This window comes from Lipophrys pholis, assembly GCF_963383615.2.
Source record: "Lipophrys pholis genome assembly, chromosome: 16".
Taxonomy (NCBI): domain Eukaryota; kingdom Metazoa; phylum Chordata; class Actinopteri; order Blenniiformes; family Blenniidae; genus Lipophrys; species Lipophrys pholis.
The window spans coordinates 11,702,128-11,725,501 of NC_137634.1; the positions used below are offsets into that span (position 1 = coordinate 11,702,128).

At 42.6% G+C, this 23,374-nt stretch overlaps 2 protein-coding genes across 2 annotated transcripts in view; one reads left to right on the forward strand and one right to left on the reverse strand.

Annotated features, from left to right (window-relative positions):
• LOC308121312 (actin filament-associated protein 1-like 1) overlaps positions 1 to 23,374 on the forward strand; it is a 120,600-nt gene that overhangs the window by 18,813 nt on the left and 78,413 nt on the right. The gene's annotated exons all lie outside the window — the stretch shown is intronic.
• fgf13b (fibroblast growth factor 13b) lies at positions 1,196 to 9,556 on the reverse strand (the record flags this gene model as incomplete). Its single annotated transcript, XM_080483851.1, has 5 exons — positions 1,196 to 1,787; positions 4,398 to 4,596; positions 5,914 to 6,017; positions 8,708 to 8,818; positions 9,355 to 9,556. The coding sequence occupies 5 exons, from the start codon at positions 9,554 to 9,556 to the stop codon at positions 1,648 to 1,650; spliced, it is 756 nt and encodes a 251-aa protein (XP_080339977.1). The 3' UTR covers positions 1,196 to 1,647.

Sequence of the window (23,374 nt, forward strand, 5' to 3'; positions counted from 1 at the left end):
AATCTGTATCTCACTGCAGTCTTACGAACAACATCAAATATAGTTTTTACTCGTGATACATCGGGAAATCTGTTTTCTGCTGTTTCCACCCAGAGTCCCAAAAAAAGCATGTGCTTGAAGATAATTGGTGACTTTAAATTGCTCAGTCTGAATGTGTGTTTACCCTGGTTTGCCTTGGTAAATTATAGTTAACTTAAAAGCTTAAAATATGGGAATTTGAACAGTGTTTGCATGGTGAAGTTTAAAAAAAAAAAAAAAAGACAAACCAGTCAGTTAGCTTCTTTATAAATAGTTTATTTAGTGCATTTCTAGTTTTGTCCACTGCAGGAACCAAAATATGAAGTTAATCTGTGCTCCCATTGGTTCACCAAAGTTCTGGCCCAACACCATTGGTCCACTCATGTTCTGGTGCAATACTATTGGTCCAGTAGTGTTCAAACACCCTCACGTTGGTTCACTAGTGTTCTGGTATGACACTATTGGCTCACTAGTGTTCTCTTTAGGTCAGGAACACGTAAGACCGGGGGGGGGGCGGGGGTTAAAAAAAAAAAGGACCTTCGGCATGCTGCTACTGAGCAGAGGTCATCAAGCTTCCATGCAACAACAAACAAACAAACAAACAGCAAGGGGACAACAACAACAAACAGAAAGATAAACAACGGCATTGCTTGTAAGAAGTAAGCATGGAAGCATATACAGTAAACCTTATACTAACCTGCTAAAGCCCTCAGGAGGTTTGTCTGATATACAACAGATCTTAAAAAGGTAAAATCCCCCCCAGACACATGCGTGCGCGTGCGCGTGCACATGCGTGCGCGTGCACACACACACACACACACACACACACACACACACACACACACACACACACACACACACACACACACACACACGCGCATGTACTCAATCTTGCTCACACACACGCACACTTGCATGCAAACAAATGATCGGTCCTCTTAAGTGTACAAGGAGTTACGTTCGTCATTGTTAAAAATATGACTTAACCCCATGAGCTCTGTGTAAACATAGCGTATCGTAGAGTAGATAAAGACTTGCTCCCGTCCTTTGTAACCCTCTGTCACTTCCTGCCACTCGCCTGCTTCATAGCAATAACCTAATTACTTAACACTTGGACTCTTTGGTTCTCTTTAACAGTCTGTAAATCTGACTGCGTGACTGACTGCCTGATTCCCACCTCTCTCTCTCTCTCTCTCGCTCTCTTCTCCTCGCTCGTTCTGTCTGGTTACGATACAGCAGGAAGAGTAGTCAAAGGGAAGGGAATCACAGGTCCTGTCCCTCTGCAGACCCGAGCAGCAGAGCCAGACAGATTGATTGTCCTTGATTTATTTACATACACAGTCAGTCACAGTGGGCTCCGTTAAGTGGAAGAACACATTCCCCGTCTTCCTTCGTTTCGTCCTCGCCTCGTTCCAAACCCCTCACCAGCCTGAAGTGTGGGCATGTGGGCCTGAGATCTGTGAGTGTGGGTGGGTGTGTGTGTGTGTGTGTGTGTGTGTGCGCAGTGTCTGTGTGTGTGTGTGTGTGTGTGTGTGTGTGTGTGTGTGTGTGTGTGTGTGTGTGTGTGTGTGTGTGTGTGTGTGTGTGTGTGTGTGTGTGTGTGTGTGAGTGTGTGAGGGGTCGGGGGGGCTAGGATAAGTCATTGTTGCTGGGTGACTTCCCTCCACCGTTGAGTATCGCCGAAGCGCTGCGACTCTTGGTCGGCGTGCCGCTGCCTGAACGTGAGAGTTCTGTCAAGTCGTGGAGTGAAGGCTCCCTGTACATGGCCACTGAAAAACACATCACATGAATCATTAAGTCAAGAGTCACTGCTGGAGCGAGCACATCACTCTAATCTGGATGCTCGGTTTTGTCAAGAGCCTCATTATTTCTAAGCCCTGATTTCCTCATCATCATCAGGAAGGAATTCACACAGCAAAGTAAACAGTTATCTCTTCACTGGAATGAACAAAGATAAGATGATTTCATTAAGGTGTCCATTTATTTTTGCGTTTCTGTCTTTACACCCACAACTGGCAACGAAAGTCGACTGTTGCAGTTGCAAGTTGCCCGACTCCACACTGAGCACATAATGGAGCAACTTCAGCATTTATTTGTGACCATCTGACGAATTTTAGTCGAATATTCATCCCACTCCCAGCTTTGTTGTGCTCTTCGCCAATGCCTTAGGGAAATATCTGACTCTTTAGCCCATTTTGCCTTCCGTTTCCAGCCGGCCGGCTGGTGTGTGGTGGGATTTTTAGAGCTCTTTTATTGAAAATCAATCCCCTTTTTGCATCATGAAGTGGTCAGAGTCAAACCCGGAGGTGTGCAAGTCTGGTCCTGGAATGTCTGCGATATTTTCCTGCTTCACCACGTTTGAATATAATGAATGTGTCATCATGCAGAAAGCCCGATAACGAGCCACTCATTATAATCAGTCATGTTCAAGTGAGGGAAACATGGAAACCACAGGAATTCACCTTTCGGTCAAACCAAATAATCGAGCTGCAGGTTTGAAAAAAGAAAAAAACAGAAAAGCGACAAGCTGACAGATGTTAAGCTGCCCTGAAAAGCCACAATAAAATCAGGTGATAAATCTTTGGTGGATTTATTGCCCCCATTACGGCTTTCCAATACATGATGTCATTTAATCCATTCTGAATTTTGATATCTCGATTACTCCCCTCTTGTTTTTCTTGTTACTTCCTCGTTCGGTTTAAAGGCAACGATGAAGCAGATACAAGAATCCCTGAAGTCCTATTCTCTAGTGGGCCACTAGAGAATGTTTATTTTACAATGTACTTTAATATATATATGGCCAATACTATACAATTGATTGGGGTATTTATGGGTTTGGCTCAGCAGGTTGACGTATAGGTCTATAATGGATAAGAGCAAGTGAAGGATTTCGCACAGGGCTGCCAACTCTCACACACCGAAGACAAGATGGTAACAATACACAATACAACAGTGTCTGTTATATTGTCAAGTTGCAGTTTTTAATTTAATGCTGAATTTCCTGTGCTTCAAAAAGGATTTGACTAATTAAGAGTCCCAAAGACAAACTGTTGATTACTGATTATGCACAATGTGAAAGCTTTATACTCTGTCAATCTTTATTTATTGCCAACAGCTATGATATATATATATAGTTATATATGTAAATGCACAACTAACCCAAACGTTGAGCTGCGGTCACTGTGTCTAAAAATAGAAAACAGGAAATCGTTGCTAAAATTCTCTAGATGACAGAAGATCAGGAATTTGGAGTCAACTGTGATTTTACTAAAGTAGGATGCACGACAGACTTCAAATGGGTCAGTACTACTAGGAGTACACGATATATTGCAAAAGACAAGCTGCACTGTATAAAATTATGTTACCGTGCACTGTGCCTTCATTAGCTGCAAATTCAAAGTGAAAGAATTTCAAATATGAAAGAAAATACCTTTTTTAATTGCAATCAGTTCACGAAAAGTGTGGAATTAACTCATTTTTAATAAATGAACCAATTATTGGGTCTAATTATTTCATACCTGGTGGCTACAGGACAGAAGTCAGAACAAAAAAGCACAAAGATGACCGATGTAAAATGACAAAACAGAGTAAAAAAACATTTAGATTGTTTCTAAAAAGCTGCTGGTGGGAACCGCAGACAAGCATGTGATGAAAAGAAAAAAAAAGAGTCCAGTCACAGCTGGTGTAAATCAAGGTCAAGAGAAAGAGCACTGTTATTTTTCAGAAAAAAATCTCAAAGCACAAAGACATTAACACTGTGCACATAAGTGTTTGTGTTTATGGAAAATATCGCGATCGCACACACTCGACAGCATCATTTCATGCGGCATGTTCAGGCCTCTGCAGTACATCGTGTCTTTCTTTGTCTCGTGGCGTGAAATCCCACATTGAATTAATTGCGACGTTAGAAAACGTCTCCACACGGTCATCAGTGTGTGTGACAGTCGAGGCCTCTGTGCCTCGGTCCGTTCACCCACACCGTCCAGATCGAAAAGTGCTTTCATGGTTCTTGTTTGTTCTGCGCTTTCAGACTGCGTTACCGGCCTTTGTGTGGATTTGTTATTACAGGCTGGCTTAAGCTCCTCTGGATGCCTGACAGTCCCAGGAATCAGCCTGTACATCACTAGAGTTTTGAGCTTTCTTTAGTTTTTTTTTTTCTGTGAAAGTAATAACTCAGAGCGGCAGGGAAAAAATCAAAAGCAGCTGGCAGAGACGTTCATTGATACTAAATAGTCAACTTAGGGAGGGCTCAAGGTTACATAAATAATACTGGACTGCTATGATTTCCCGTTTACATTTTTTAAGTAGGCATTTCAAACGGAATACACTATTCAGACGACTCTTAAGTCCATCTCTGTCGCAGCCTGGAGCGCTCCTACCTTTGAGTGGTTTCGGTATGAAGTGTGCGGCGGCCTTGTTCTTCTTGACGTGGTTCCCCTTCATGATCCCCCCCTCCTTGTTGAGTCCCAGGTACCAGGCCCGGCCTGAAGCCTGCTGCCGGTACAGCATGGAGGAGTAGGTGACGTAGTAGTTCTCAAACACCGACTCCTTGAATTTACACTCCGGGGTGAAATGTTCCTGAAGGAGAGGGGAGACCAATCTTCAAACAAATTACACAAGAAAGCTGACGGCGAGGTGATTGAGTGGAGATGGAGTGGTTGAGGCGTGAGCTGCAGGAGCGGAGTCACCGAAGGTTTGAGATCGCAATGGCAACTCGGTTAACTAGTACTCCGTCATTCCACCGTGTCAGAGTGTTTGCCCATCAGTTTGGTCGGCTCTGTGATTCATTATCTCGGCCTGGCTGTACTCACGCAGAACAAACTGCACCAACTTAGGACAGCTGACATTTGCATTTCCTTATTCCTGGATCTCCATGGCAACCGGCTACTCCCTTGAATACCAACCAGCCCACTGAGAGAAAGATGGTGCCCAGGTTGCCGGGGGAGACGGAAAGATACAGAGAAGATGCTCTTTTTCTCTCCGTCGCTCGCAAATTGTGCATGGGTTTTGATTAAGTTTGTGGACACAACGATGGTTGCATCGATGAAGTGAAGAAACACCGAGCAGAGAGCTTTAATATGTGTGTGTTTATGTGTACTTTGATTATATTGTGTATCTAATATCAAGCGAGAAGATGGAACTGGTGATATCAGCGTTATGACTGAGGCCAGCCACCTCAGAATAACAACACCAGGCATTCAGGCCTGGGCACGATGTACCAGATATTGTTGTGGTATACGTGCCTGCACAGGCGTAGCAGCATGGCTGTTATTACATCAAAGTGTGCAGCATTTTTTCCATTTCCTCTGTGTTAGTTCTCGTCTCACAGCTTTGTTTAGATTGCGTGGTATTTTTGTTGATTCTTTTTTTTTTTTTTTTGTTATTGCTTCTACACCACCCACCGTCGATGCTCAAGAGCTAAAGTGAGGCACTTTATGCACTACGCCGCAGCCAACACTACCTCGTGACCTGTCTGATAAACTGTATGCACAGTAGTCGAGATATACGTGTGCATCTCCTTGAAAAGGCATGAAAAAAACACAATCCAGGAGCTGCGTATTATTAGTGGACATCAACTAATCTTACAATCAAAGGGCGATTGAAAGGAGATGAACAAATGGAGGCTGGGAGATGATCTGAAATCCATCCTGAGAAGTTCCACTATCAGGAGAGTGATGAGAGCGGCTCAGACGCTGGAATATAACCGCCTGTGGCTGCTGACTCGCAAGGCAACGCTATAGTTAAAGTATCGATGGGATGACACGATGGTAATAGGAACGCTCACACTCAAAACTTCTGCTTCATTACTCAACCTGACCTAAAGTAGAGAGTTTAGCCTCGAGTGATGATGATGATGATGGTTGTGATTATGGCTTGTTGCCGGCGGCGACCTACAGAGGTGTAGAGGAAGCCTTCGTTGTTCATTGCCAGGTAGAGTTTGGTCTGCACGCCCTGGATGGCCACCACACGAAGCCCCACTGGGATCAGGTTGAACACAGCTAGGTACGTGCGCGCGCGCGCACACACACACACACACACACACACACACACACACACACACACACACACACACACACACACACACACACACACACACACACACACACACACACACACACACACACACACACACACACACACACACACACACACACACACAGAGCCACGCACAATAAACACATTAGTGCACCGAGCAAACAGACGAGCATTCACACAGTTAGGGAGAGAAGGGAAACAGAGAAAAATCCTCATCAATATCAATGACATGATGACACCTCCATTTTGCCACAGAGTAGCTATTTCAGAAGGTCAGTCAGGCGCTGAGGATGCTGAATTACACCAATTTAGCTCCCAGTATTAAGCGTGGGATGAAAAGGGCAAGAATTATCAAAAGCAAGGTTTGGTAAACATTTGGTTGTAGAGCAAGGACACATTTCAACAGGAAAACATTCAACGGGGTTTACTGCTTCTTCCACGATGATACAAATGAAGATGTTCCCATTGAAGTTGCAATTAATGAGCAATTTCAATATCAACTAAAATGTCAGCTATTTTTCCTGCTCGATCACTTTGCCTGTGAAATGTCAGAAGGTAGTGAGAAAGTGCCCATTACAATTTAACGCACAGTAAATGATCCCTTCTGGTGTTGTTTTTTTTTTTAATTTTCTTTTAATAATAGCTCAAAACTCATAAATGTTCACTTTACAGGCACATAGATCAGAACGGTTTACAGACTGTAACGAGAAGAACGTCTTCATTCTCACACTGATTAATTTGCCTGCTCAGTTTATGTCCAAATCAATTGAAAACGCGAACAGATAATCAGATTCCAGGAAACTAATTTAAAGGTGCTTCCCTACTAGATCATTTAAAAATTCGACTGATTGCCGTCAAATATTTGAATTCATCATTTGAATCATAGTTCACTGAAACTTAACTGAAACAGAAGCTGAATTGATAAATTCATCATTCATTGAAAACCTCAACGACAAAGTTATTCCAGCATGCAGAGTAAACTGAGCATTGCCAGACTGCAAAGCTTCAAGTGCGTCTGACTATTTTTCCAATATGATTTATTCCTTTGCGGTTCCCATGTCGCAATGCCAATATTGTTCAAATGCAAATATTCTGAGGTGTTAAATGAACATACAATCTACTGTGGTAAAAAATAAATAAGCAGGAATTTAAAGACTGAATGACTCAAATATAATCGCTTATGTTTTTGGTTTTTTTTTTCCTCCTCCAAACATATAAATGACAGAAGCATTATTTATATGTTTCTACAGTATTCGGGGACATAATTATTCCTGGCAGTTTGATGAGCCCAGACCCTGTTTAATTATAATCATTTAACCAACCATGTTCTCAATAATGACTGTGGTTATATGAAGACGTGGATTACATGGATTCGCCGTCCAAGCTCAAGTCACGCGTGACTGATTTTGTGTGGGTAGGCGTTAACATCGCGTATACATCGTGTAATCGACTAATTAAAGAACAGTCTGTCTTTGTAGTCCTGTCCTTCTCCCTGTACACTGGTGGCCTCCGAAGTAGCAGAGACTGATATGAGACGCCGACTCTGCACATGAAGGCGAGGGATTGGCGTCTGGACCTCGACAACACAACTGAATTAGCTGTATCAATCACACGTTGGAGGCTGCGTGTGAGGAAGCGCGAGAACGAGATAGAGGAGGCGAAGAAGGATCTATTCACAGGTTCAACCCAATGTATTTCTCTTTCTTTTTCTCTGGGATCCGAAGATTGCCGAGTGTCTTATGCTGTATTTAATCAATTTCTTTAACAAGGGAAGATTTAAATGAGATAGATTGCCATGTTGTCAGATGACATTTGGAGGGAAAGCCTGTACGTCTTACTAATTAAATCAACACTTGACATGTTGCGAAGAGACAGATTGAATTACAATTCCCACATCAGACAGATTTCCACTGGAGAGACGTTTATCATTAAATTAGATTTAAGCAAGTTTGGACGTTAACTGCAAAGTGGAAACGTGGGAATTGAATGAAATCACCCCTTGTTAAACATTAAAGCTTCAGTATGTTGCCTTGTTCTATTGTAGCATCAAGTGGTTAAAATATGATCTGTGACAAAGCAGGAAAACACTGTAGTACATATGTTTTATATTCCTTTAACCTTTTATCAAGCAAGAAATAATATTTTGTAACTTTTGCATTTCTTCCTTTTTTTTCTAAACCAATAATAAAAAAAACACACACTTTGTGCTTGAGTTATATCAAATAATACTTTTATGGTGGGACAGTGGTACTCAATAGTGTATAGGCAATCTATTGATTCTATTTTAAGATTGTTTTTACGATGGTGTATAAATGGCACATCGGGGAGTTTTTGCACTTTAAACTTCCTCAAATCACTCTGTGCCTGGCATTTTCAATCTGAAAGTCTTTCCAAGAGTGTCCTATACAGGGTTAAAGCTGTGATGGGGATGCTACGTTGCTTCGACTTGTTGAAGTGCTGCAGGTCATCATTTTTTCACTGTTTTCTTGATCAATGACTGAAGAAAACAACTGGCAGTTTAATCAGTGATGAAAAAGATCAGTTGCCGCTGCAAAGTTTTCTTTTTGGAGGAAGCAAAAATCAAATCAAATATTGAAAAATTGAGCTCCTCAAATGCTTTTTATGGATCCCCACAGACGAGAGTCAGACTCACCGTATGTGCTGTCTTCGTCCTTGGTTCCGTCGATGGTGCCATCAGGCTGCATCTGCAGCTGGAAGCCCTGACGACTGGATAGCCTGGTCACAATGCCCTTTAACTGGGGCTCTGTGGGGAGAGCAGAGCAGAAAAGACATTTTTAACTGCATTCACTCCTCATTGCCGTCATGTGATCGCATGCATCAAAACCCAGAAAGTCTCCAGGAAGCCGGAAGTGTCTAAGAAGGAGAGGCTGTTTATACATTTACAGTCACTGGGGCTTGAGGGCCCGTTTTAGATCTCTGACCCCTTAACACTGTGGCACACATTAACACCAAATAATGACTGACATGTACCAAAATAGAATATAGCTCTCCTTTATTCAGGATCCTCTACATATTTTTCTCCTGAGTTTAGTGATCACATACATGCTGATGACACACTTTGGGATGACATCAAGTTATTTACATGAGGCGTTTGTGGTGTCATGCAACAGGATTGATGTGAGAGCCCGAGCCAGGAGGAGGAGAGCAGGCTGTCCACGGGGGTGACAGATGAAGTGAGGAGCCGGCCCAGTGATGGTGGTGGTGGTGGTGGTGGGGAAATGGTATTTGGAAGGTGAAGATGGGTTTGAGATGATGGTGCTTTCCTAAAAGCTCTCAGACCTGGCGGTCGCCTTCTCTTCCGTTTCTTCCTCGATCCAAACAATTTAACACGCGAGAACACGTTGAGCTTGCTCGGCTTCTCGTTGGTGCCTTTGCTGTTGCTCGGACTGCCGCTGCCGCGACATGCGTTCGCCTTCTCGCGCTCCCTCGCCTGCCGCTTCTGGCGGATCAGGGAGCTGGCGATCGCCGCTGCCCGGGACATATTCCCAGCCGGCCGAGCGGAAAGAGCCTGTGCGTCCCGGTCGGAGAGCGGGGCTGTTCGCGGACAAGGCGGTGTGGAGGGGTGTGTGTGCGTGTGGGGAGTGCGGGGAGGGGGTCTACACCACCCACGGCTCAGTTCTCATCGCGCACCGGCCGCTGCAGTCTCGCAGATATCCGTGATTTTAACACGCGCCCAGCATCCTCCTCCATCGGTGCGTCCGGCCGCTTCATGCAAGTCGTTAAAAGAAATCCAGCGTGTCAGAGGACCGAGCCTGTAACGACGCCACCTCAGAGCCCAGCCACCCCCCCACCCCCCCCTCCCTCCCCCTCCCCTCCCTGCAAAAAAGGGGTCTGAGTGGCAAAAACTGTCTAATCCCACCTCCTCCTCCTCCTCCTCTTCCTCCTCCTCCTCCTCCTCCTTCAACTGGTTCTCCTGACTGTCCCGAGAGTGCGTGGATGAGGAGCACGGGTGCGCGAGGAGTCGGTCCGGGTCCAAGTGACCAATCAACAGCTCCTGAACCGGTGCGCGCGGCAGCGGGGCTTGTTGATGATGACTGCAGCTGCTGCTGCTTCTTCCTCCTCTGCTGCTGCTGCTGCTGCTCTGCGCCGATCCCCCGGCGATGCTCCGCTCCTCGACGCCGTCCGTGACAGAAATGCAGCAACCGGGATGTTTGTCAATGAAACAGCTCGCCGCTCGTTCAGTGGGAAAGTGCAGCCGTGCCGTTCATAAAACTGCTGCAGCCCTGCCCGCCCCGAGGAAGAGCAGCAATGGGGGGGGGGGGGGGGGGGGGGGGGCAATGTGTGTGTGTGTGTGTGTGTGTGTGTGTGTGTGTGTGTGTGTGTGTGTGTGTGTGTGTGTGTGTGTGTGTGTGTGCGTGCGTGCGTGCGTGCGTGCGTGCGTGTGTGTGTGTGCGTGTGTGTGGAGGGTGGTGGGATGAAGTTTCTGGGGGGGTTGAGGGAGGCACCTGTAGCCCCTGCACCCCACGTGGCATGATATTTACATGTTACACTGAATGCTGATGTGATGATGATAAGAAGGCAGACTGAGAGAGAGAGAAAGAGAGGATGGGGGTGGGGGTGTAATATATGTAATATAAGAGGAGGAGTGAGAGAAAATAAACAGTATAATAAGAGGGGGGAGATGGAACAGACAGGTGAGTGAATGGGAGGAGGAATAATGAAAGGAGGGGGGCGGAGAAGAGGAAAATTAGATATTGAGTGCGTCTGTGAGAGTGTGTGCAAGAGAGAGTGAGAGAGGGGAAGATAGAGAGCAGGGAGAAGAAACGCTTGTGGGAAATGGATTGGAAAAGAGAATGATGAATGAAGGAGAGGGACACATTTTCAAAGAGGAAAACCGGCAAGAGAGAGATAGTGTGTCGGTGTGTGAGTGAGAGAGGAAAGGCTGAAGAATGAAGACTGAGACTAAAGGAAAACATGCAAGGAAACATTAGTAAAATATGACAGATACATATGGAAATCAATGAGGCAAGGGGAAAGGATTAGAAGAGAGGGGGACCTGATGAGTGTGTGTGTGTGAGAGAGAGAGATAGAGAGAGAGAGAGAGAGAGAGAGAGAAAGAAGGAGAAAGGAGGGGCTCTCATCTTATTTTGGTGCAGAGGTTCACCACTGCCGAAAGGCTGCAGCGTGTACGAAGGAGGTGAACAACAGAGCTTCTGTAGGTGAGCCGTGTCCTTTTCTAGATGTTCCTTTTGCATTTGCGCAGGAGCAGAGGCACACATGGCAAGCAATCATCCACTCCATGTATGTGGGCTGGATACAGACCCCCACCCCCCCACCCCCCCCACCCCCCACCCCACCCCACCCCCCAGGAAAACAGATGCACAGCTGTCAGAGCCAGATACAGCTGCAATGGCGCATGGCAACTGCAACTCCAACTGGTACAGAAGAAGAAGAGGAAGAAGGAGAAGAGGATGAGGAGGCAGCGGACACACTCGCAGCGGAGGTCGACCAGCATGTGGCACCTGGCGCCGAACAGCGGGCAGAGTCTGAGCATGCTGTTCTCCGGTGGAAAAGATAGTGAAAATCGATGCCTGGAGAACAAGAGGATGTGGTGAGCAGTTACATGACTGAGGAGGAGGCAAACTCAGGAAAGCTGCAGCCCACTGTGAGAATAAGACAGTGGGAGGAGAAAGTGAAGGACTGTGGACACAAACTGAGGTCAGGACCTGGTCATTGAAGCGGAGTCATGAGGGAATTGAAGTTACACCAGTGGCCTTCTGGTTAGGTAAGACCCTTGTACATGGACAAATGAACATATAGCTCTAGATGTGAGTGTGCTGTTCAAACCCACATTCCCTGAGACTACGCATTATAGCCATCAAGGATTTCATAACCAACCTGTAGTGTCACCTTTAACGTCAAAATAGAAAAGCAAACATGTGGGTACAGCACAAGCAAGCAAACGACCGAGAGTGAAGTCGAGCCCTTCATCTTTATTTCATGATTCACATTCCTGCCTCAAACTCACTCCTTACACGTGCCTTTAAAAGCAGCTGCCACACAAGCTGAGAGCACAAATCAGATGCAAAGGTGATGCTGGGGAACAATAATTCAACAATTCTCCCTGGAGCTGCCACAAGAGCAGATTTAAATGTCCGAGGAAGCAAGCAAATCAATAAGTTACTAAATAGGAAAGCAATCAATCAAACCAGCGGCCAAATAACATGGGGGTTGGGGGGGTTAGTAACGAATTTGTTTCTAATATTAGAACACATCTCCTTTTAAATAGACGCAATAGGATTGCATCAAATATGCTATATCTTAGTTATAAAATTAGACTGTATGGCTTAAATGAATGTCATCAAGCTATTATGATACGTGCTATGGGAGGAGAAAAATTTGTAAAAATGTTGGATAATAGACTTAAGTGGCAGCACCAGTGTCTTCCAAGATAAACATGTTAAGTTTTGGAACTTAGCAGCACCCCCAGCAGGCAGTTTTAAACGTTGAAATATGGAAAGAAAAGGAGAGATAGCTCAGATATTACAACAGTACAGTCAAGAACAGACATACAGCATTGCAATGGAGAGGTTTTGGCTTGATCTATAAAATCTTAGAGGAATACAATCATCAGTCGGTTTATGTGATTGACACCACTTGGTTTTATTATCGTATAGTTTCTCGATATGATGTATCGAAGGGGGACATTTGTCTCTTACTTCTATGAATGGACGTCCAGTGCAAGAAGCAATGATTTTTTTGAGACTACTCCTCTAAAAGGGAGCAACCTAATAGACTGTCTCAATAGAGCATAGAGAAATATGGGTGCGATTACCAGTCCAACCAAACACTAAAGAATAAACAGCATTTTACAAGGAAAGTTAACAGCATGCAGCTGCACCACTGAGGCCTTCAGCATGCCATCACAAAGCAGAGCGAAAAACTTAAGCCTCCACTTTATGCATATATATATATATATATATATATATATATATATATATATATATATATATATATATATATATATATATATATATATATATATATATATATATATTTTTTTTTTTTTTTTTTTTTAAATAAGAAAAAACTACCACGCTTGTATTTGAATTGTATTTCAAAATGTTTTGGTTGACATAACAAATTTCTGTGCATTTTGGTTAATTTAGTTTTGGAGCAAGCTGTGCAGGTCGACATGGAGTTTGGTAGTAAAAGGATTAATCTGAGCGCACAGTGCTGAGACTCTGATTCAGGGTGTCTGAAGAGGTTTGTGTTATGTTGGCCCAATGAAACCTCACATCTATGGCTTACAAAATAACACCAGGTTGTTGATTTTTTTTTTTTTTTGTATTACTTCTATTTGGTTATTCCAAGTTGAGGTTGTAAAATGTTCTTCATCCCTGAAACCACGCATCGATGTAAATATGAATTTATTCTTAAAGTTGCAAAGCCTACACCGCAAGGTGGTGTATAATAAATGTTGTGAGTTAAAAGGAGACCAGCTTGTTGGTAAAGGAGCTGTGTTTCGAGTGGAGCTGTCCTCTCCAACAGGGCGCGTCCTGCGCTGTTTTCAGCACCACGGACAGAGCTTCAAGTGTCATACGAGTTACAAACACACATTTCATGCAAGTATTCTTTTGAAACATCTTAAAGTAATTGAAAGGTCGACAATTTACACCAAATTCAAACTGATTAAATAGCTTTGAGACTAATCCGCAACAGGAAAATAGCATTTCAGAGGCTACTTTAAAGACTTTGAAGGCATGTTTCCCAATGTTATCCAACCTGCAGCTTGGATTTATTGGCTCTTCTTTTGGATTTTGAAACAAGAAGTGCCCAAAAGCACAACAAAAGTGCGCAAACATGACCGCAGCCGGTCTTTTGCGCACAGTATGGGTGATATTAGAGTTGAGTGCCTCTCTTGGAGTCCGGCCCTACCTGAAGTCGATCGACGGAGAGGGAAACTCATGCTGCGCCCGTGGAGCTCCGGAGCCGTGTGCGCACGGCGTTTTCTACTTCCTGCTCCACCAAAAGCGGACGAATTACTGAAGTTCAAGCCGGAGAATCCTCCACGGCATTGGATCCATTAAGGCCGCGCACATGGCGTTGACGGGAGATCATTACAGAACATTAGAGGCCATTAAGCCGTTGGAACCGGTCATTAATGATTCATCTCGAGGCCCGCTGATCTGGCACAATAAGTGCGCGAGGGAGCCAGTAGGCCTCTCTCAAACACAAGGATCTATCGAGGAAACTGTGTAGGTTCTCTCATAGTATTTCTGAGTGAGATCAGAGTGAAAACCGAGGCCCCCCTGCGCCAAGCAGACACCCATTTACTGCAGCGGTAAGCACACTGTAACGACCTCCCAATCACCTCCAAACTTACACTATGTTTACCCACACCACACACAAAAAATCAGTTCCCTCTCAGTTACAAGAGGCTCTTGAGACTCTCTTGTCAGTGTTACAATACTATGTTAATTGCCTTTCGTTGCCATTGAAAATTCATTTTCGCACTCTAACCACTGTTTGCTTTCATCGTCAGCGAAACATGAATACAATGAAGACTCTTGAATAATTAGTCTGTAAAATTGGCTAAAACCCATGTTGGTTTCTTGGGCCCCCGAGGCCATGACATAGTAATTATGTTCCCCTCTATCTGGAAGCAGACTTATCACTGCTCCAGTTGAAACTCACTGCATAAACTAAGATAACATGCACTTAAAAAAACAAACAAACATGGGATTGTAGTTTGCCGTGAAATTGAGCTGGACTTCCATGTAATGACAGGTGTCTTTAGTATTTTGCCGATCAAGTTAACGTGAAAGCTGAAGCATAATAGAAACAACTCTCAGTAAAACTGAATATTATTACTTTTGTAAATGCAAAATTTATGGCAGTGCCGTTGTACTGAATCATATTAAGATTGTACAAATGGACCTAATGAAGTGGCCCTCAAGACTGTATATCAGGTTACTGGCTCATCAGAATAGGAAATTACTTCAAAAACCACAACAATCCATAACAGTCATCAGTCCCAGATGGGATCCAACTGATGTCTTAATATCGGGTTCAGTCCACTGCTCCCAAAACAATATACTCACACTCACCAATATGTTTTAAATTCTATATTATTGACCATAAAAGTTGACTATGTGCGAAATGGCAAGAGGCAAGTCTTATATTGGAGCAAGATAATATTGAAGAAAACCTTCAGGATCACAAGTGTATTTTAAGATAAACAAATACAAATGAATCCTTTTAAATCCCTCTAATGATAAGCCATTTGGACACACACAAACACAAAAACACTCACAGTTAGTCTGCAGCATCATCGCACAGTACAGAGTAAGCACTGCCAAGTTCAGTGTTATGCACTGAGTCCACGCAGCCATCCTTAACTGGATATTATCAGCCCATTACTTTGTTGTTCTGTGATACTTCCTGTGAAGCAGCCAGTTAAAAACACATCCATATCGCTGTAATGTTACAAAACACAATGCAGAGTGTCTGCTGCTGCTGCATACCCTGCACTACAGGAGATCATAAAAATTACTGAAGACAGTGAAGGATGTTCCAGGAAAACATGCAAACTCAGCACATTGAAAAGAAAAGCTACCAGGAGGAGAAATATTACATCATATCTACAATTTCCAGAGACTCGCTATAGGTCCTGATAGTTGTATCAGTAAGCCAAAGATTCCTGTGATAACGATACACACTGGTATTGAGTAGATCAATAATGAAAATCTTTTCTCCGTCTTCCTTTATCCATCAATTAATTTGAGCTGAACATAAGTACAATTTTAGTTTTGAACAAAGACACTATTTCCCAAAAAGCTCTTTGGCCTTGGCTTGAAATAGCAAACCACAAATATGCCAGCAGGTTTTGGCAAAGTGTCAGAGGCCATAAGCCTGGGCCGGTAGCCAGGGTTCAATTCGAAACCTATTAAAAAACCTTTTGTGGCTCTTACAAGGCTCCTCAGAATTTTCAATGTCTGTTGCCATTCGCTGCGTGTCCTCTGCAAGGGAAACCACTAGATGGCGCCATATTATCAGATACCATGATGGCGAAAGCAGGTTCAAGAAGACTGTGTGTGTGTGTGTGTGTGTGTGTGTGTGTGTGTGTGTGTGTGTGTGTGTGTGTGTGTGTGTGTGTGTGTGTGTGTGTGTGTGTGTGTGTGTGTGTGTGTGTGTGTGTGTGTGTGTGTAACGTCCTGGGATTGTGGACGTCTGCCCAAAAAATGTAATTTCCAATTTCTAAGTCTAATCTCTTTTAAGGAACAGGATGTTAATGAGTTCATGTTGAACCTAAACTTAATCCTCCATTGTTTTACAGTATACAGAACAGAATAAGATGACATATGACCCCGTCGTCCAACCGAAATAAAGAGAGGAGTACACTCTGAGGAGGCCTTAGTCAAACTTGCCTTGATGAATTTCAAGGACACTCCTACTTTTAGAGTTGTCTTTGTGGTGAATTGATCAATGCGTGTGTGGCCCAGGCTGTAAATTAAAATTCCGCAGTAGAATTTTTTGATCCACATCTATTTCTTTATATTCATTTTCCATGAATGTGATCATTCTTGTTGTTTTTCGCCATTGAAGCTCATTCAAGATCTGGGAGTTTAGTCCTTCTCGGCTGTTGCAATAAATGCCAGCTCACTTCAAGCCTGCCAAACATCAGGCTCATACAGTGGGTTATAATATACAGACTATATTAAACATCAAATTTGTTCACTGAGCTTGTTTATGAGATGGTTGCAATGTAAACACTGCGTTGATGTGAACACAGCTGACTCAGAGAAACCAAAAAAAGAAATCTACTGTATTGGAGGTTCATTGCACTGTACAGACGTTGTTACAGTCTCTTGGAGGACGTATCGTCCTATAAATCATCCCCTCCTGTTTATTGGACAGTTTTCTTTCTGCCTTGTCTCTGTACCGATGTGTTTGCTTTGCATCTTTTACTGGAGCTTTATGAGGGAGGGTTCCCGTAAATTAGGTTTACTACGGTACTGTCACCCATGGGGTTTTTTTTTTTTTCTTCCTTCTCAACCAGCCCCTAATGCTACAGTTCATTATCTGCTGACGTTCAGATAAAATGCTATTACAGTAAAGCCATGTGTCATATCGGTGGCAGTACTGACACACATACTCTTTATTTATACCTCAATTACTCTTCTGAAGGCTTAATCAAATGTAGAGCAGCAACAATCTGCATCCCAATTAAATGGTCCTGTTACTTATGGAATTAACTCCTGGTTAGTTCAGTATCTTCATCCAACTATATCTTCTATACGACTTCATCCAGCATCAGGATAAGTCCGACCTTCGATTTACAGACTCACAGCTTTAACTTCGTGGATGCCACTGCCCTCGAAAACGATGTCTGCCCTACATAATCCACCTGCAGCATCAAACCAAAGAAGGCCATGAAAAAACAGGATAAACGACCGCAAACTAAACAAATGTAATGTTTTGTGTCTCCATCATGTGGATGTTTTTACCACTCAGTGTCCTACTGGTTTCCCCATCATAACATATGGTCCATTTAGTGCTTTTAAATTGGTTGGTGTGGCGGTGTCGGAGGCAGTGGAAGGGTCAGATGAAGGGAGATGATTCGCTGTGATCATTTGGTGTGAGCTATTACAATTACTATTAGTTACTTGTGAAATTCAAAGAACCCAAAGACGAAGCACTTGAGTAAATTGAAATAAACTCGCGCCATAATTTTACTATTCAGAAAAAAAATTTATCATTTAAAGTTAAATCAAAAGAAAGCTCGATTCAGGTTTCAGGGAACAATTTATGGAAGAGTGTTCATGGTATGTGAACAACTTTTCTGCATTTTATCTGGAATTTGTGTTCTTTGTCTCATATGGAGTTCACAGTTTTATGAATGAACACAAGCTTCACACACGTTTTTTTTATGCATGCTCGCGCTCATCTTGCGGGCAACTCCCTTTTTTTTTTTTGTCTCCATGGCAATGATAGTTTCCCAGTTTCCATTGCGGTGTATCCCGTGTCGATTTTATTACCGTCTGGAGGGGAGGAATGAATGAATATGTGCGCGCGCTGGTGAAATTACATCTGAGACCCGGAAAGCTCTCTACTGGGGAAGTAATAACGTCTTTCACTGATTTTACAAGGATGGACACATATTGGATAGTATTTCATCTCGAGCTCAATGTAATAAACTCGTAGAGAAAACATGTAAGAAATAGAAAAGCGTGTTTGCATGTGCATATTGACTAGATGCACATTTCTGTCATGTTGATTTTCCAGGTTTATTAAACCACATTGGAAGATAATGCGCCGCTCTGCCTCCTGGACCGAGGGAACAATGGGAATAAAGTAGCCAGCGTGCTGATCTCAGCATATTATTCACAGAGCGAGTATTTCCTCTTTTCTCTTTGCAATCGGGACTAAACGCGCACAATCAGTCTGCATTGTTCTCCTGATCTCACTCACCTTTGGCGGCATGGTCTTTATCCTCTTTGCCTTTCGTTTTTCCGCTCATGGAGTTCTTCTGCTGGTTGTTGACTCAAACTTCAGGTGACGGATGGAGGATGGCAGCTCTACTTTTTCATTCTCCGGCAGATTTCTGTTCTTCTTCTTCTTCTTCTTCTTTTTCTTCTTTTTCTTCCCCCCTTCTCTCTCTCTCTCACTCACTCTCTCTCTCTCACTCTCTCACTCTCTCTCTCTCTCTCTCTCTCTCTCTCTCTCTCTCTCTCTCTCTCTCTCTCTCCTCTTCTCGGTTCTCCCGTCCCTTCTCCTCCAGTCTTTCTTTATCTCTGCGCTCCTCCGCTCGGTCCCACTCTGTGTGTATGAGATGTCGCCGCTCACCCGCAGGAGCGCTCGCCCACGAGCACGCGCACAAATGGCACACGCTCGCGCGCACACAGAGAGAGAAAGAGAGACAAAGAAAAATGACAAATGGAAAAAAAGAGAGATGTGCATACGCAAGGCAACAAGAAGTGTATTTGCAAAGCTGATTAATTCTTAGTAATGTTTTAATTTTTTTATTTTTTTTCCATCGCTGTTCTTATTGAGACTGTTTGTTATGACAGTGAGGGGTGGGGATTCCTGGGGAGGGCCAATTGGTGACACATGGGGGTCAAGGGATGCCTTTCCTCTGCATGATCTGTTTTCCTTTTAATTTCTTTTTTTGCAATAAACAAAAACCCAAAGTGGACGGGAAGACGAATTTTACTCCCCCCCCCCCCCCCCCTTACTTGTTTCTCTGTTTGCCTTGCGATGGACTGGCAGTCAGTCAGTGTAGCAGCATCCACCCATAGTCAGCACGGATTGACTCCAGCACCTCACAGTCTTCATTTGGATAAAACGCTATATGAAAGATGGATGATCAGCGGCTCACTCTTTTTTTTTTTCAACTACAGGGTGTACCACTATAAATGTAGCTCATTTTAGTGTAAATTTAAAAAAAAAAGAGGGTGAATTTAAAAAACAAAACAAAAAGCATCTTCAGTGCAAAACCATTAGTGTAACTGATGAGTTGCAAACTTTATTTGAAGACTATCTGATTAAGAGCAATTTACAAGCATCATATACTCAGGAAGCCATGTGCAGTGAGAGCTGCAGAGGCTGTGAAAGGTCGACCATCAACCTCTTTCATCAGTCATGCTTGTTACAATTTAAGGAATGTAAATATTATAAGGGATTTGTGACCCCAAGATTAAAGAAAAAAGTTTTTCGAATGCAATTCGAGAGACAATAAGTGAATTAAAGAGAAAGATTTCTTTAATAGTATCTCACAAGAGGTGGATGTCAAACAGTAATTGCTCAAGCATTTGTGATGTCATGACTTACAGTTATAAAGCCTCGACATGGGAACTAGATGAAAAGGGAAACCATCATTATAACTCCATGTGCTGCCACATGTATGGAGGGCTGTAATGTGCATGTTGAAGCCTTTACTGGCTTACAGAAGGTCACCATATTTACAAGGTTGTCTTGCATCCAATAAACGCTGATCCATCTGCAAACTCAGCAGTCTGACACCATGCAAATGAATCAGTTTATTGATCATTTAATCCATTTGTGCAAGAAAATGGCTCTTTTTTTTTTTTTTAACCAAGGCACATATAGAATACACTTACTGGTACATCCCGTGACAGTCAGCAGAACAAAAGAGAGTGTCCTTGTGTTGCAAAATGTCCAAACTTAACTCTGTTTTTTGACTGTTGATGTTTTATTGTTGTTAATAAAATAGGAGCAACAATCAGGATCTCAATTCCACCTCTGAAAAAAAAAAAAAAAGGAACCCTATTCAGTTTACGTCCGTTAGTCCGAGCTGCACCAAAGTCTTCAGTTTGTTAGCGTGAAGAAGTTGGGTCAAAGATAAACTGAGTTGTTTTATTTTTTTTTCTTAACCTACATCTGCTGACTGGCTGAACTGGACCTGCCGGCTGGAAGGAGCCCCAGTTTTGTTTGCAACTGCCTGAGAGTGTCAAGAATTGATTGCAGGAGATCCAGTTTAGGATGAGTCTTTAAGCAGTAATAAATATTTAAACACGATTTCAGTGAAGCCAAAGGTGAGCTTGAAGGCTTGTTTTTCCTGCATTATAACACATCAGCTATTGGGTCAAAATGTTCACTTATCACATTCCGACCATGACAAAAAAAATCATGGACGACATTAGATTGGCTGCAAGTGTTAACGAGTAATTTAAAGTACTTTGCTTAAACGCAGGTCGGTTCTATTCCAATCTGGATAAGGTGTAGTAGATGAATAAATCAACAATTGACAATCAAATAAAGAGAAATTTAAAAGAAGACATGAGAGAAATACAATGCAATTAAACTATATGACAAAAATCAATGGAATGAGACTCATGACTAATCCACGTCTTCAAGTCTCGTGACTCTGATTTATGTTTGTATCTTCTCAAACGTTTACTTTCTGAGGTTGAGTCTGCATTGAATTCCCTTCCCTTGAACATCCCGAGTAGATTTTCTTCATTTCTTCAATAGAATGTCCTACAATAGGTGAACTCATGCTCTGCTGTGTTTTGTTGCAGGATTTGTGCTCCCTGAGTGACCCCTTAGTGCTGCATGCCCGCCCTATTAGCGAGTCCCACGGCGTCCTATGCGTGGTCTCATTTGGTGAGTTTGTCTGTCTCTTGTATAACGGGTCCGCCATGGCTTTTTGACTCTAGAAAGTGAATGAGCCGGCAGACCAAAGCACGGCTGGGCCTCTGCCAGAGCTTCCCCTGGAGGATTACTGATCTGTGACCAGCTGCTCTATTAGAACAAAAAGTGCCACAGAGTCTGCTCTAGTTCTCGTCACCACAACTCACTTTGACGGAAAAAGAGTCTCCCTAAAAAGCAGAATTCATGTAAACTAAAAGGTAACAATCTTGTATTTAAATTCAACCGTACTATTAATTAACAACGTGAATTGTGTGCCAATAAAGTGTTTACTGGTTTCAACTGAGGCTAAAATGGAGGTGAATATTCAGAAAACTTGACTGTGGGGAGGATAAACAAGGCATTTTAGAAGAAAGACGAAATAAAAGATGCGTGTAAAAAGTCCCCGATAAGCACGCATAAAAAAAAAAAAGCTACGGTTTAAAAAAGGCCTGAACGATTTCTGTCTGGTTCCTAAAATGTCCATTTTGACACATTTTTTCCATTTCAGTTATTATCATCTGGATCTTTGTTCTGTTTTGGCGCAGAAAACTAGTGTTTTAATATATCTTCCTCCTCATCAGGTTCACTTATGTGCCTCCATACAACATATGTGATATAAATTCTGCCTTTAAAAATGCAATAATGTTAAGTTTTTCTTTGGGTTGTCAAATTGAATGGAAGAATTCATTCATTGTGTGGGGCCAGCTGGTCATCACTACCAATCTCCTTTCAGTATTTCAGTATTTGATTTTGTTTATCTATCCTATCAATCTATTTTGAATTCACTGATTAAGATAATTGTTATACTTTTAAAAGCTTATCTTTCCACTTGTTTACTGTTTATTGTTTTTTCTTGATTTGTCCTTTTTACCATGTCCTACTTCTTAAAAACCCCTGTGAAAAGTGCTCCATATATAGAGTGCGACTGATTTTGAATTCGAAAATTGTTCATTGACAAAGAGCAAAAGTTCATTTTAATCAAATTTTTTATTAGTTTTAAAGCAGGTATTGCACAAGCAAACATAAATAATACAACAGATTAGAATTACGATTAGATTCATAACAACAAATCAAAATCTATATAAATTAATTTAAAAAAGATTCACTCAACCAACAGTCCAATTCAGTCTTTAATATGAAAAACAGTGAGGAGAGACTTCTTCACAGTCCCAGGAAACTTTTGCGAGTAATATAATTATTCTTCAATTTTCAATTTCAACACAATCACATCCGACTTGCAGCACAAAAAAGCCCAAATGAAATAAAGGCTCGCTGTATGTCAGCAGGCTCATGTCGTTTTGTTGAATTCTTACATGCTGACAGCTGCTGCGACTCAGCACACACAACCAAGAGGGAAATAAGGCTTTTCTCTTTTCTTGCTGACTCTGTAACATGTCTGATGAGGTTAAAAGAAAAGAAAAAAACAACAACAACCATTCTAAAGTCTGCCATGCAGCTAAAATCTAACAGATTAAATCTGTTTCTGTTTGTCCTTTTGATAGCAGGGAGCGGTGGAACCTTAGTCCAGGAGTACATTATTATCATTATTTTTATACACAATTTCTGTTACGTCAGTTTCAATTAAATGCAGACTATTTCAGGTTGTAATCATACTTTTTACACTTGAACAAAGCAAAGTGTTTGAAGTTGTTCCTGAAGGTCATTCCACCGGTCGAGCCCAATGAACACTGATTGCAGCATTTCCAAACTGTATGATTCTCTTTGTTTTAACCTACTTTTTCTTTCCTCTCTCTGTTAATTAACGTTGGAGAAGCTTTGACACCAGTGGTCTCTTCCTGTACCGCTGAGCTGCTGCTCCCATCAATTAAAGATCTGTTCCAAGGACACTAATCAGCAGGGAGAGTGATCTAATCCTAACTCTTACCAAAGGGGCAGTGGAGGAGCCAATTGTCATTTTCTTTTTTATTCCATAGTTTGCAGAAACAAAGACTGTTGTAACTTTCCATAGCCAAAAAAAAAAAAAAGGAATGTGCCCCTCCTTCACTCCTGATTGAATCCATTCTCAGCCAATAAAATCCCCACAAGACTGCGACTGTTAAGAAGCTGCTGGCTGGAGGCCAGCTGGAGTGGCTGTCACTCACAGTGATTTGTTAGCAGCCGCACCCTGTGTAACTCACTCTAATCAAACCGCCTCCAATACTCAACATTCAGCAGCTCCTCTCTACGTCGGGGTTAGGGTTAG